The sequence below is a fragment of the Photinus pyralis genome, unplaced genomic scaffold, assembly GCF_008802855.1.
Source record: "Photinus pyralis isolate 1611_PpyrPB1 unplaced genomic scaffold, Ppyr1.3 Ppyr1.4_unclustered_Scaffold4719, whole genome shotgun sequence".
Classification (NCBI taxonomy): domain Eukaryota; kingdom Metazoa; phylum Arthropoda; class Insecta; order Coleoptera; family Lampyridae; genus Photinus; species Photinus pyralis.
In genome coordinates this window covers 24,941-41,349 of record NW_022171640.1, presented here as the reverse complement: position 1 = coordinate 41,349, position 16,409 = coordinate 24,941, and the positions used below count along the sequence as shown (strand labels likewise).

At 36.7% G+C, this 16,409-nt stretch overlaps 1 protein-coding gene across 4 annotated transcripts in view; it reads left to right on the top strand.

Moving 5' to 3' along the window:
• The first annotated feature begins 529 nt into the window (after positions 1 to 529).
• The window catches only part of LOC116182328 (zinc finger protein castor homolog 1-like), a 38,032-nt gene continuing 22,152 nt past the window's right edge, over positions 530 to 16,409 (top strand). For all 4 annotated transcript variants that reach the window (XM_031502855.1, XM_031502856.1, XM_031502854.1 and 1 more), the window contains exons 1-2: positions 530 to 859; positions 6,658 to 6,754. In XM_031502855.1, coding sequence (XP_031358715.1) covers positions 6,679 to 6,754 — 76 coding nt within the window. In that variant the 5' untranslated portion in view covers positions 530 to 859; positions 6,658 to 6,678. The remainder of the gene's footprint in view (positions 860 to 6,657; positions 6,755 to 16,409) is intronic.

Here is a 16,409-nt window from a genome sequence, read left to right as displayed (position 1 = left end):
AGTTCGGCTTAATTTTGACCAACACCAACCCAAAACAAGCGGAAATGAGCAAATGGGCGCATAAGTGGGGTGAGCCGAATTCGTAGACACAGTGTTAGAATCATTTTTGCTATGAATTCGAACCTGAATGAATTGGATCTAATTAGCAAGGACCTATCAGTGAGATTCTCCTTACGTCAAAAATAATTAGCAGAAGTAAATCACGAACGTCACGGGCACTTTATGGACGAAGTTTAAAATGGTTGACATTACTTGGGCGTAGTTAATTATTTTCTTGTACAAATTCGATCCTCCCCATTAATACGAGTAAGGAGTTAAGCCGTTTCTGGACGGTTTCACCCTCATCTTACATGCTCGGACGTACAATTAATCACTCGCGGCCTTTATCCTTGTCCATCCCATTTAATAACCAATTCTCACTATCCAATTACTATCGCCGCATCCAGCGAAATTCATTTGTTCTCAATGATAAACGATCTCGCTCGCCTTTTTAATTTACGCGCACCCTTTTCTTCTCGTTTCAGGTAAAATACTAGAGAATCTCACTTTGGGGCCGCAGCCGACGCTCACGTCGCAGCCGCCGACGCCACCGAGCACGCCGCTATCGCCGAAAATCGGCGAGATACCAAAGTTTACCACGTGCGCCTCCGGTTTCCTACCCAACGTAACGATAACGCAATCATCTAGTCCGTCTGTAGTACCTCACATTATCTCAAGCCAAAACTCGGAGAAGGGCCCCCTCGACCTGGACGTGAAGAGGAAGAAGGCGCCCACCGGCCTGTTCACGAACGGAACGGGCCTCAATCTGGAGGAGAAGTTCAAGCAACGCCAATCGGGCGCCACCACGCCAACTCTCAGGGTAAGTTTCGGAGGTATTCCAGCGTGAAGCGCACGCAATTGTAATTACGTGTAACTGTTGTTAAAAAAATTAGTAAGTTCTTGTGAATTAGCACAATTTACATTGTAGATAATAATTGCGCAAAAAATTAGGTGTAAGATGAACTTGTCTCGAATTTATTTGAAATTTAAACATGTGAACTTGCCTCGTGAATACGAACTTAATTTATACTTTTCACACAAAATTTAAATTTCTTACCTTCCTCATTCTAATTTTAGATGACTGGTGTGTTTTTCTTGCTATTGTTTTAAATTTTCGTGCATAATTTAGGTTAAGCTAAAGGATTTTGTAAAACTACCTACTTTACGAGGTTATTGTACAACTAATCGTCACGGACCGACGATTTTTCACAGAACTCTCTTCCCTTTTCTTGTTTTTTTCCTGTTTAACAAATCTTTTCCTACTTTCCGCGGAATTAATTTAATTTATCCTACCAAATTGGGAAATTATCATTTAATCGTGTGTATTGTATAATTTATTTAATTGCGCTCGTTAACGTAGAATAGTATAATTCCTGAATTCATTTGAATCTTTAAATAAATATGTCGTGTTTTTCATTATCTTTACGCGATCCTCCACGTGTCATCCTACCGTCGATCTTGGGCGAAATTCAATCCAATTCACTTGCGCCCCAATTACGGGGACGCCCCGCTACGTTCGCTAATTAACAACAATCAATCATGTATACGGGCGAGTGTCGAGATAAGACGATTTTTACACTCGCGGACTAATTAACGAATCAAAATTCCGCTTCCGTTCGAATCTCGACGATTGTTTACTGTTTTTTTTTAATTATACAATGTCGTTCGCTAATTAACAACGGCAACAGTGTCCCGTAATTTTCCCATCCTTCGATTAATTATAAATTTTACTCGAACGACAATATTAAATTTCTTAAATTAATTTCCTTTAACAATTACAACCAGTCATATCTTCAATATTTTTTTTAATATTTGCTGGCTCCTAATTAGCGATATTTAATTGAAAATTAATAATTACAAGTTCGACTGTTTCTTAAGATAAGGTGTCAGATTAATCAATATTCGCTCTCTAATTGGTAACATTTTATAGATTCCCGCTTACTGATATTAAGTTCGTTGAATTGAACTTGTCTATATTACTAATCAGATACTAACAATGTTTCTAATTAAAGGAACTAATACCCTCAGATACCCTCGTAATTAGTGATTACTTAGTAACTTTACTAAAGTTTCAGTGACTCGCGAAATACATTGAATTTTAATCAGATCTATCGTAATTAGTCTTTAATTAGCAACATTTCTGAATTTCTGCTGTCATAGCTGACTATTACCACCAATTAGGTACTAAAAATGTATTTAATTAGTCTGCAAGATTGAGGAAACTAATTTAAAAGTTTGGTACCGATAACTGAAACCTAAAATTGCGACCTCTAATTATAATTAGCAAATTTTCTTAGATTTGCTTTTGGATGACTTGTCCATAATTAGCGGCCTTGATTGAAAATTATTAACTATAAAATCGACAGCTTCTTAGACAAGTAATAAATAATTGCCAATTTTTTTGTGAATCAATATATTTAATTCGTTAATTAGTTGATTAGTTTTTTTTTGCGTGTACTTCAACTGTTTAGCGAATTAAGCATTTAATTAAGTGTGATATTAGCTTCCAGTAGTGGAAGCAAATATTGAATTTAACTTTTATGATCACTAATTAAAATGGGCTAATTAGCAAATCTGCATTTGATCAACAAGTTCGGTTTTGTCGTTGAGGTTAATAGCCAATTTTCTTCTTTTTAGTTTTATGTTATCACTAATTAAATCCTAATTCCATTTTAATAATCTTAACATAATAATTAAGTGTCTAACCAATTAGGTTTAATAATAGATAATAATCACTACCACTTGTGGCCAGTATTGACTAATAATTATCTATTATTAAAGTCTGAGGCCGCAACTAATTTATAATTAGTATCCTCAAACATAAAAGCAGATGTAATTAATTATTAAAAATTATTATAAAGAAGAAAATTGGCACAATTCATTAATATAGACTGAACGATAAAAGGGAATTAAGTAGTAATTATTACCCCCACTTATTGATAGTGATGATATTTAAATTGAATTAAATCGAATTAAAATTTGCTAATTAGACAATTTCTAATTATGATTAGAGATTATTAAGATTAAATTAGCCATTATTAAAAGAAAATGACTTAATGAAATGTTTAATTCGCTCGGCATTTTAAGGTAATTAGAAGCTAGAACCGTCATCGAGATATCCAATTTACAGTTAGCGTAATTAGCAATTAATCCATAGGTCTTTCAGAGCGTAGTTATTACAGCAGTGGATTCGCTAATTACGCATCACAAGAATGTCTAAAACGGAAGTATTAACTTGAGCTAGAAGGTAGTAATTAATTAGATGGTAATTGGAAGCTAATGGCATAACCAGATGGAATTTAGAATTACTAATTGGTTCAAAAGTGTTTAACATAATTGACATCAGTAACAGGGAATTCCGAACCGAAAGGTTGCTAATTAAAGACTAATTACGACAGAAAATTAATTACTTTAACGCAGGAATTCAGTAATTATACAAAATCCATTCTGAACGTGTTGATAATAATAGTAATTACAAGTTCGATTGAAATTTCAAGATATTACAGACAAAAATAGAATTTTATTGTAACGAAAAACAAAATTACACAGTAATTACAAGCTATCAAGCGTTTATTTCGAGGTTTCTTTCACTAATTAGAATCTTAATTTCATCGTTATTCATTTTAATATAATTACTTACACCTGCTTTTATCTTTGGGGATGCCAATTGTAATTTAATTGTTTCCTTAGCCTGTAATAATAGATCATTATCACTACTACTGGTGGCCAGTGTTGCTTAATTACAGCAGAAATTAAGGGATAATTAATTACGATTGGGGTCTTATTATGGTGGAGCAATTTTCTTATAAATGAAAGTTATTAACTCAAGACACAACAATCTTTTCGGTAATGAATGGCAACGTTTGGAATTAATTTTCCATAATCGCCCAATTACTACATTTAGAGTAATTAACTAGCAGAGACCGTTGTAATTAGAAACCTTACTGAATTCCCAGTTACTAACGTCATAGGTAAATACACTGAACTGTATTGCTTTTAATCAGCTAATTTGTCCTACGTTAAAATGTTGTAATTAGAACCTAAAATTGCGATTTAGCGGCTTATAACTGAAAATTAATTGTAACCAATTGGAGTGCTTCTTGAGATAAGTGATAAATAAGGTACAAGATTTATTACTAATTGGTTTCTTATCTTTTGGTAATGTTTTCGTGAATTAATATAGTGAAGTGAATACTGTCGTAATTAGTAATTAGCAACCTTTCTGCTGATGCCATTAGCTTCCAACTACCATCTAATTAATAACTGCCTTCCAGCTCAAGTTAATACTTACGGATTAAGACTTTATTGTGATGAGTAATTACTCATTAGCAAATCCACTTTTGTATTAACTACGCTCTGAACGACCTATTGATTAATTACTAATTATGGTAATTGTAAATTGGGTATCTCGATGACGTCATTAGCTTCTAATTAGCTTAGCGAATTAACCATATCATTAGGTGTGCCATTAGCTTCTAATGGAAGAGAAATCACTAATCAGAATTGGAAATTAATTAGCGATTCTTAATTTGATTTAATTTGAATATCTCCACTATTTAATAAGAGGGGGGTAATCATGACTACTTGCATTCGCTTTTATGGTTGACTATATATTAATTAATTATGCCGAATACTTTGGGGATGCTAATTATAAATTATGTCCTTAACCTTTAATAATAGATAATTATCACCACCACTGTTGGCCAATATTGACTAATTACAATCGAAATTAAGGGTATAATTAATTAAGTTTTGTGTCTTATGGTGGATCAATTTTCTTATAAGTATATGATTATTAGTCATTAACACACAAGAATCTTTCGATAGTAAATGGTAACCTTTTTGATTGGTTTGGTTAATGTGAGTTAATTAGCAACTCTTGGCGATCACTGTCTAGACTAGTATCGATCCTATGACTGCAATTAACTGACAACGCGTTGTGCGCCAATTTTGAGATGTGTAAAATTACTCGAAATTAATCCTTGATAGCTTCTAATTAGTCTGCAATTCAATAACTCTTGAATCCTTAAAAATTTATATTTTTTGTGCTTCATTTGTAAAATTAATCAGTAGTTACCTAAAATTTCAACGGATTGTTAATTACTTGTAATTACCAACACTTTCGGAATGAATTGTCCCTGCTCCGTTGCATTTTGAAATGATCCATCTCATTTCATAATTAATTATTAATTCGCGATCTCTAATTAGCCACTTTTAAATTACCTAAGTTGTCTTTGCATAAACTCTGAACGAGTTTCTCTGTCAGCGCTCGATATTTGCGGCTACGGATTAATATTCGCGAACAGTCCTTATCAATTTAGTCCCCTTATTGTATCTAAATTAGTAAGCAATCATCCCGTCAATCATAATCAGCCTGAGGTACGATACAACTTAAATCATTCGCAGAAAATCGATGTCGAATTTGGGTACTTCTCGAAGGTCTAGGTTTATCAAATCGGAGAGAAATTGGATTAATTTAAAATTACTATTTAAGTACTCACAATTAGCTATTTAATTATTACGATTAGCGAAGTCAACAGGATAAAATTCCGTGTTATAGTTACTTTGCAATTAACCATTTTAATTGTCTAAGCTATTAATTAATTAATTTTATTGTATAATTGATTATCAATTAGAGTTCTTAATTAGAGTGACTATAGCTGGGAGGTAATCAATTAATTAAAATGAGTACAATTGACGCCAAAATTAGTACCCACCTCCAAGAAATTGTTTAATTTATATTAATTAGCCAATTCGAACTTAGGGATCGAAATCATAGCTCGTGGCAAATTAGTAATTTTTGAAAATTACGGCACTTTGTATAATTAACGCCTAATTAATATCTTTAATTAGTTGTAATATTTATGATTTAATTTGAAATGTTGTATGTCAATATTTTCAATGTTCAATTAGAAATTTCGATTACTTGTGGTGATATAATTAATTATAAGTAATTGATGACAATGGATGATATGTCTTTAATTGTTTAAAGGCTCTCCGTGAACGTCGATGCGTAATTAGTTAGTGGTTGATAATTTTTGATACCATTGATTTGTGTGTAATTGTTAATTCCAATTAAATTTACCATTACAATTAATTAGTTATATTTCATCAGGGAACTTAGACTTCCTCACACATTTGTAATTTAATGTAAATTGTGCAATTACAATCGGATGTACCATTGTAGCTTGATTCAGACGCCGGATTTGTGGCAATAATTAGCTAATTAGATAATTAGCGCGAAGTATTAATAGAACTGCTCCACTTTTTGGGATAATTACAGTCAAAGTTTACTTATTCTTAATTACAGTCGCCTGTGCAATTAAAGTTTTGTGCGAGGAAACGCGTGCGTGGCCGTCGTTATTTTTAACCTCATCTTGTCTAATTCGAGAGACTTTTTTGTCGCCGCTATTTATATACAAAAAGCGAATTAAGAGTCATATTTGGTGTACGTATGTAGATTGGATTTTTCTTTTGCGTTTTTCGACATGCGAGACCGCCATTAGGTCTCTCTTCCGGGGGTGCTTTTAGGCCTACGGCTTTGTTTATCCATTACGACGCCTTTTGATCTCGAAACGGCTCGAAGGACCAATTTCACTTGTTACTTTTTATTTTTAGATAAGTTTCCCGCCGAACCTGATGCATCACGCTTACGGGGGCGGCATGAAAAGCGAAGACGACAGTCCGCCACCTGTGGATGCGAACCCCCTCAATGGTGAGTTCACAAAAGCTTCTTGTTTAAAACCGTTTGACGTCACGCGCGCTTTTTAAGGCTATCATTTGCATTTAAGTGCGTAAACTTCAAATAGTAATATATGGATAAAAATAGACGGGGGGGCTTTTCGCCGAAACTCGCCCGTTACCATCGGACATCCTTATTTTGTAAACGACCAAACGCGGCAGAACAGACAAGGCACTTAAGTGTCGTAAAGATAAAATAAGTATAAAATGGTGTTAATAGAACATCGCATTCAACAATATACAAATTGCTTTAAATTGGAAGCGACAGATTTAATAAAGTGAAGTGGAAAAATATTTAGTAATTTAGTATTTCAATTTGTATTATTTTTGTACGTGATTCTACTCCTCTCTCTCTTCCTGCTAGAGTAATTTCAAACCCGCTTACTTGTGAATAAAATTAATAATTATAATAAAATGGAACTCCCGGGGTAATTTAATTTACGCTTAAAAATGAGAGTACGCGAGGGGGCGCGGCGCGCGCACGCCCCCCCTCTCTCCACCCCCGACGTGCGATTTCGCAAAATCGTAAATGTCAAACATCAATAAAACGAGCATTAAATTTGCCGGAATGGAAACGTGTAAGTTTATATCGCCCGTTGTTTCTTCTTTTTTTTTTAATGGTGCATACATCTTATTTACAATAATAAATTTATTGTTCATTGTGTTTTTAATAAAATAACCTACGTGGTGTTGCATTACTTTTGCATTTAATAGCGGACACGCATCGAACGCGGCAGTCGTGAATGATTCGAGAAACTTGGAGAAATTTAAATTTCCCGCTCAACGAGAAACCCACTTTTAAAACGAGATGTCCCAATTACGTGAAAGAAAAAAGCGACTTGTGTTCAAAAAAAGCACGATTATGTAGTTTTGAATATAAAAATTCGAGAATATACGGACAAGGTAATACACAGGGTGTTCCTAAATATGATGTAAATACGAAAGGGACTAATCCTTTGGCTTATTTTATGCCTAAAAGTTCATATGAAAATAGATTCGCGATCGCTTCGGTACCGATCTACAGGGTGTTATAATTCTACAGCACCCTTTACAACCGCTATACCCAGTAAAAAAATAGAGCTGAGTGAGAGAACATTTTCTTAAATCAATACCGAACTGAAGCCATTACAATGACCTTTTTCGTCATTCTACCTCTTATTCTTCTTTGCTGTCTTTTGCTTCGCCATTTTCTACATAATCTTCATCTCATTGGTTTTTTTATTTCTCTTCTTTTTCATATAGTTCCTTGTCTTTTTCTATTGCTCCTTTCCTATTCGCTTTCTTCTTGATGTACTCTTTCCTCTTATGCGTCCTGTCCTTAGCCTTATCCTGAAATTTTTTTCATGTTTTGCCTTTTTTAGTGTTTGTATTGCAGTTTTCTCGGTCTTCTTTGTATTTTCCTTTGAATTCTTTTCCGTCTTCTTTGGCTTTATCCTTATTGCCTTTTTTATTTTCTTCTACGTTCTCATCTTTGCCTTCATCGTCTTCATTTCTTCTCTTTTGTCTTAATTTTTGGGCTCTTCTTCTTTGTTCCCTCTTTTTTTAAAAACACCTTTTTGGATCATTTTCAGATTTTAAATCTTCAAGAGTGTTTATATATCCAGATTTCAGGGTCTTTTGAACGTGTTTAAGAGCTGTTAAGAGTCATCAACAGTTTCTAAAGGTTCCCAAAAATCTTATAAGAGATTTGAAAGTCTTTGTGAGTCTCCATAGTTTTTGAAGGTTAAAGAAGCTTTAAAAACCCTTAATATGTTTCAGTATTTAAGACCTTTTGTGATCCCTCATTTCTTTAGTCTGTAAATGCTGTTATGGATTTCTTTAAGAAGCAAGTCTTTAGTCATTGGGATCTTTGAAAGGTTTGGCGAGTTTAAAGAGCATTTTTAAATCTTTGACAGTGTTTAATGATCTTTAACAGTCTTCGATCTCCGAGAGGTTTTCCAAAGTTCCTCTCGCCAGTGACATTATTGTGAAATTTTCGCATGCGCCCATTTTCTGCGCCCAAAGTCTTCATTTTTGTTATCGTCTGTTTCAAATTTATCGACTCGCTCGGTATTGATGTATAAATTATGTTGAGTCCACAAACATATTTCAGATTTCAAGCGCTTCGATTCTGGGATAAAATAATCACTTGCGCCCATTTGCTGTTCAAAGAATTAAAAATTTGCTCTTTTTGAGGTTAGTGTAGGCTAAAATTATTTTGGTTTTGACTTCAGAATCACATTTTTCTTTGAGATAAAAATGATTCGTAGCAAAAAATGCCTCCATTCTGCACCAAAATAATCCCATGCGCCCATTTGCTATACATAGAATTACAAGTTTCCACTTTTTAGGAATGGTATGGGCCAAAATTACGCGAAACTCGCCTTCGGCTCGCTTGGCACTTCTGTACAAATTATTCTCCACTCCACATCAGAGTAAAAGTGTCTTGATTCTTCCGACATCACATGCGCCCATTTGGTGCACTGACCTTTGGTAGTGGCATTTCTGTACAAATTATGTTGAATACACAAACACAATTCAGAGGCAAAATGCCTTGATTTTTCGACAAAATCATCATCTGCGCCCATTTGCCGCGCCAACATTATGATAAGTACTGACTGTTATGAAAACAGAAATTAGTGTCCTTTTCTGTCATTGTCCGGGTCAGTTTCGCCCAAATTTGTGCGGGACTCGCCTTCGGTTCGCTCGGCATTAATGTACAAATTTATTTTGACGCCACAAACACAGTTCTGAGTAAAAAGTGCCTTAATTTTTCGACAAAATCATCACATGCGCCCATTTGCTGCGCCAAAAAATTATAATTAGTACCGACTGTTATGAAAACAGGAATTGGTGTCATTTTTTGGTTCAGTTTCGCCAAAATTTGTGCCGGACTCGCTTTCGGCTCGCTCGGTATTAATGAACAAAATTTATTTTGACGCCAAAAACACAGTTCTGAGTAAAAAGTGCCTTAATTTTTCGACAAAATCATCACATGCGGCCATTTGCTGCGCCCAAAAATTATAATTAGTACCGACTGTTATGAAAACAGGAATTGGTGTCATTTTTTGTCATTGTTTGGTTCAGTTTCGCCAAAATTTGTGCCGGACTCGCTTTCGGCTCGCTCGGCATTAATGTACAAATTTATTTTGACGCCACAAACACAGTTCTGAGTAAAAAGTGCCTTAATTTTTCGACAAAATCATCACATGCGCCCATTTGCTGCGCCAAAAAATTATAATTAGTACCGACTGTTATGAAAACAGGAATTGGTGTCATTTTTTGGTTCAGTTTCGCCAAAATTTGTGCCGGACTCGCTTTCGGCTCGCTCGGTATTAATGAACAAAATTTATTTTGACGCCAAAAACACAGTTCTGAGTAAAAAGTGCCTTAATTTTTCGACAAAATCATCACATGCGCCCATTTGCTGCGCCAAAAAATTATAATTAGTACCGACTGTTATGAAAACAGGAATTGGTGTCATTTTTTGTCATTGTTTGGTTCAGTTTCGCCAAAATTTGTGCCGGACTCGCTTTCGGCTCGCTCGGCATTAATGTACAAATTTATTTTGACGCCACAAACACAGTTCTGAGTAAAAAGTGCCTTAATTTTTCGACAAAATCATCACATGCGCCCATTTGCTGCGCCAAAAAATTATAATTAGTACCGACTGTTATGAAAACAGGAATTGGTGTCATTTTTTGGTTCAGTTTCGCCAAAATTTGTGCCGGACTCGCTTTCGGCTCGCTCGGTATTAATGAACAAAATTTATTTTGACGCCAAAAACACAGTTCTGAGTAAAAAGTGCCTTAATTTTTCGACAAAATCATCACATGCGGCCATTTGCTGCGCCCAAAAATTATAATTAGTACCGACTGTTATGAAAACAGGAATTGGTGTCATTTTTTGTCATTGTTTGGTTCAGTTTCGCCAAAATTTGTGCCGGACTCGCTTTCGGCTCGCTCGGTATTAATGAACAAATTTATTTTGACGCCAAAACACAGTTCTGAGTAAAAAGTGCCTTAATTTTTCGACAAAATCATCACATGCGCCCATTTGCTGCGCCAAAAAATTATAATTAGTACCGACTGTTATGAAAACAGGAATTGGTGTCATTTTTTGGTTCAGTTTCGCCAAAATTTGTGCCGGACTCGCTTTCGGCTCGCTCGGTATTAATGAACAAATTTATTTTGACGCCAAAAACACAGTTCTGAGTAAAAAGTGCGTGCCAAATCCTTAAGAAGCCTTTATCTCAAGGCTTCTTAAAGGGTCTCCTTTTAAAAACACCTAAAGACTGAGACTATTAAAGGCTCACTTAAAGTTTGAATGCCTACTAAAGGTCGTAAAAGTCTCTTAGAGACCTTTAAAGAGTAAGAAACTAAATTTTGTAGTTCTTAAGGTTTTTAAACACTTTTTAAGCAAACGGGGTCTTCTAAAGAGACTCTTAAAATCTCCCTTCGGGTTTCGAGCTAGAGCCTTGGTTTCTGATGTCCAGTTTCGGATTTTGGGTACGAGCCTTAAAGCTTAAATTCAGGTTGTATGCTTTTGAGGTTTGGAAGTTGAAGCTACACGTTCAAGGTTCATCTTTAAGTTTGAGGTTTGCAATGAATGAAACTTGATGCCGTGGGTTTAAGAACCTGTGACTGTAGAGCATGAAACCTGAAATCAAAAAGGTTCAGTGCGACTTGCAGTTGCGAGTTTCAGGTCTCAAATTTGAGGTTTGTAGCTGAAGTTTTAATTTCAGTTTCTGTGGGTCTTTGAAGCTTTAAAGAAGTTTGAGGCTTGAAGCTAAACTTCAAATTTATATCTGAAAACTGAAAACCCAGTGTAAACTGCAAATTTGAAATGGACCCGAGATCTTTTATTGTTAACATTGCCGAAGGTGAGTTCGGCATAATCCAATATACCTCACCAATTTCCAATTTTCATCAGAAGCAAAGAACAAAACTAAATGTTCGAGCATTTTTCTTTTTGGGTGTCGAAGTGGGCCATCCAATTGTTTTCGCGCCACCGGGCGCTAAATTTACAGGCGTCGCGGCGCATTTTCGCATTATGTCGAGAGCTTTGATCAGGTTGTTGTTTATTTGTAGAAAATTTTGAAAGATCGCGCGCTGCCGTTTAGATGTTAATTATAGAACCTATAATTTAGGAAGGAACATCTGGACGCGCGCGCGTCGCGCAAACTCGGTCAAAAAGAAGTGCATCTCGCAACCCTATAATTTTTCGACCGTGAAAAACGCGAGCCCCGGGGCGGCCCCACCCCCTTGCGTAATCTTTTTACCGAAACCTCATTAACGGGGAAGATAAAATGCGCGATCTAATTGCGGACCATTTATCTATTTATTTGTAGCCAACTTTGATTTTTAAATTTCAAATGCCAAATTTTTGGCTCAGTCTACTGTCTTGAAATTCCGTTTGACCAAAAATTTACAGGCTTTTAAAATTAGATTTAATTAAAGTTAACGGTGTTTTTCGTCTTTGTTCGCCACATTGTTGCTGCTTATTTTTGCCGTTTTGCCTCCCCGAGAAAGCGTCGGGATGAGTCACGCCTGCAGTTTGGCTCGAAAGCGAAAATTTACGCTCGCGCTCCGCCATTATTATATCGTCGTTTAAGGGTCCGGCAAAGGGGGGGTCGTATCGTGTATAGTTCTGAAAAAGGAAATACTAAATAAAGAGAAGTCCGACGGTATTTCTCTCCCATTCTATTTGTAAATTACGTCAATTGAAGCAATGAAAATCTCCATTAGTCTCACGGCAATTGCTCTTCAATTTAACCAATTTAAATCTTTTTATTATTCATAAAATTTTATTTCTTGTATTTATTATGCGGTGCAGGAAGACGTTTCGTGGAAATTTATCACGAAGATTTATCCCCCAGTTTCCCAGACGCGATTTTCTCCGTACGTGCCGTTTCGCCTCCTCGCCGATAACTCGAGAGGTCTTTAAACCGTTAAAATAATTCACCCCCCGCCGCCGTCGTCATTATTTTAAGGATTTGGGTCGGATTGCAAAAAAAAATGTAAGGGGAGGAATGCGCCGGGCCTTGTCGTTTTGTTAACCCGGCAGCTAAAATGGAATTCATTCTTGTAATCTGAATATAAATTGGATGATGTCTCGGTAACAGCCACCTGTTGATTCCACCCACAAGTGGAATTGATCGTAGCTCTCGGTGACTGGGGCTGTCTGCACTCGCGGGACCCACTTCAATATGGACGCGGATAGTTATTTCTCCCCGTGTTGCTTTTTAGCAGAACTTTGCGACAATTACATGCAGCAGGTGATAATGCAGACTCCTAAAAGCCAACCTTCCTCCGCTCGCCTTCTTGTTTTACGTCGAATGTGCCCTTCGGGTTATTGAAAATGTGATAAACGACAATGGAAGGAAAAACCCCCCACACCCCTAACTACAAGGATACCGGAGGCGGACTACTCAGGATTTCCCAACCCTCTTCAGACAGAAAACGGGAATGTGAAGGATGGAAACGGTTTTAGGATGCTAAGGGGAAGAAGGAAAACATTCGACAGCGGAATTCGGACCCACAACCACAACAGCAGTCGCTAAGCGCAACCAATGCGCCACCGCTTCTGTAGCAATGGAAAAACAAAGAAAATGCATGGTCTAAAAGGTCTCGTTTTCGTTATACACGAAAGCTAAAAATGTGGTTCCTACAGGCGAGTTCGGCATAACTCTAATCCAACTATATTTTTTGAGTAGATATAGCTATTGTTTTAGTTCGGAATTGATTAAAGAAAATGCTATCTCAACGAACACACACATTCCAGGAGAGAAACATTCAGTAAATCTGTCCTTGAAGAGAGCAGAAGGAATATGAAAAAACTGAAGAGCAAAAAAACAAAGCACAAAAGAGAGAAAAGAAAATTAAATAAAAACAAAGAAAGTGGCGACAGAACAAAAAAGCAATAGACAAATCAGAGGACAAAGAAGATGATGTTATGAATACAACATTCAGAGCTAAAAATAAAAAAAAACATGAAGAACACCTTAAGCAAGAACAAAAAATCTAATCAAAGTCGAATTATAACAAAGACAGAGAAATAAACAAAAATGAAAACGAAAAGAACTCAACTCCATTTAATTAAATTTTCCTTCCACGAAGCTACGACCTTCTCTGCGGTAAGAGGAATCTCGGACACGGCGGGGCAAAAATTTGTTTACTATTCCACTGGATTCTACGTCAAAATATCTAAAACAGGCAGTTTTCGCATTTTTTTTCTATCGTACAATGAGTAGTAACATATGATGGATCACATCCCAAAAAATGTTAAACTTTTCGTTTTCACCCTTCGCGAAAAACTGGCACGGGGTCGGACAGACGGACGGACGGACAAAGTGGCCATAATAGCGCATTTTTTTTATTTTTGTGGAAATGCGCTAAAAAGGACACTAATTTCTGTTTTCATAACAGTTAGTACTAATTATAACTTTTTGGCGCAGCAATTGGGCGCATTTGATGATTTTGTCGATTAAGGCACTTTTTACTCAGAACTGCGTTTCTGGGTGTCAAAATAAATTTGTTCATAGGCGAGTTCGGCACAAATTTGGCCGAAAGTGACCCCAAACGATGACAACAAAGAAAACTAATTTCTATCCTTGTGACATTCGCTGCTAAGGGCCATTTTCGACGCAGCAAATGGGCGCATACGATAATTTTCTTGAAAAGTCAAGCCACTTTTACCCTGCCAAGGTTTTGTAAAGTCAAAATAATTCAAATACCTTTAGCGAGCCGAAGGCGAGTTCGGCACAAATTTGGCCAAAAGTGACCCCAAACGATGACAAAAAAAGAAGACGAATTTCTATCCTTGTGACATTCACTGCTAAGGGTCATTTTCGACGCAGAAAATGGGCGCGTGCGATAATTTTCTTGAACAGTCAAGCCACCTTTACCCTCCCATGCTTTTGTGGAGTTAAAATAATTCAAATACCTTTAGTGAGCGAGCCGAAGGCGAGTTCGGCATAAATTCGGCCGAAAGTGACCCCAAACGATGACAAAAAAAGAAAACTAATTTCTATCCTTGTGACATTCGCTGCTAAGGGCCATTTTCGACGCAGCAAATGGGCGCATACGATAATTTTCTTGAAAAGTCAAGCCACTTTTACCCTGCCATGGTTTTGTGAAGTCAAAATAATTCAAAACCTTACGCCGAGCGAGCCGAAAGCGAGTTCGGGACAAATTTGGCCGAAAGTGACCCCAAACGATGACAAAAAAAGAAAACTAATTTCTATCCTTGTAACATTCACTGCTAAGGGCCATTTTCGACGCAGCAAATGGGCGCATACGATAATTTTCTTGAAAAGTCAAGCCACTTTTACCCTGCCATGGTTTTGTAAAGTCAAAATAATTCAAATACCTTTAGCGAGCCGAAGGTGAGTTCGGCACAAATTTGGCCGAAAGTGACCCCAAACGATGACAAAAAAAGAAAACTAATTTCTATCCTTGTGACATTCACTGCTAAGGGTCATTTTCGACGCAGCAAATGGGCGCATGTGATAATTTTCTTAAAAAGTCAAGCCACTTTTACCCTGCCATGGTTTTGTGAAGTCAAAATAATTCAAATACCTACGCCGAGCGAGCCGAAGGCGAGTTCGGGACAAATTTGGCCGAAAGTGACCCCAAACGATGACAAAGAAAGAAAACTAATTTCTATCCTTGTGACATTCACTGCTAAGGGTCATTTTCGACGCAGCAAATGGGCGCATACGATAATTTTCTTGAAAAGTCAAGCCACTTTTACCCTGCCATGGTTTTGTGAAGTCAAAATAATTCAAATATCTACGGCGAGCGAGCCGAAGGCGAGTTCGGCACAAATTTGGCCGAAAGTGACCCCAAACGATGACAAAAAAAGAAAACTAATTTCTATCCTTGTGACATTCACTGCTAAGGGCCATTTTCGACGCAGCAAATGGGCGCATACGATAATTTTCTTGAAAAGTCAAGCCACTTTTACCCTGCCATGGTTTTGTGAAGTCAAAATAATTCAAATACCTACGCCGAGCGAGCCAAAGGCGAGTTTGGCACAAATTTGGCCAAAAGTGACCCCAAACGATGACAAAAAAGAAAACTAATTTCTATCCTTGTAACATTCACTGCTAAGGGCCATTTTCGACGCAGCAAATGGGCGCATACGATAATTTTCTTGAAAAGTCAAGCCACTTTTACCCTGCCATGGTTTTGTGAAGTCAAAATAATTCAAATACCTACGCCGAGCGAGCCGAAGGCGAGTTTGGCACAAATTTGGCCAAAAGTGACCCCAAACGATGACAAAAAAAGAAAACTAATTTCTATCCTTGTAACATTCACTGCTAAGGGCCATTTTCGACGCAGCAAATGGGCGCATGCGATAATTTTCTTGAAAAGTCAAGCCAGTTTACCCTGCCATGGTTTTGTGGAGTTAAAATAATTCAAAGTCGATAAATTTGAAACTAACCCAGACGATGAAGACTAATTTTCCATTTCCATAACATTTTGGGGGTAGAAAATGGACGCATGCGAAAATTTCAAAATAATGTCACTACCGAGAGGGACTTTGGAAAACCTTTCGTAGACCGAAGAGATCTTTAAACACTGTCGAGCTCTTTAAACTCCTCAAAGCTTTCAAAGATCCCAATGATTAAAGACTTGGTTCACAAC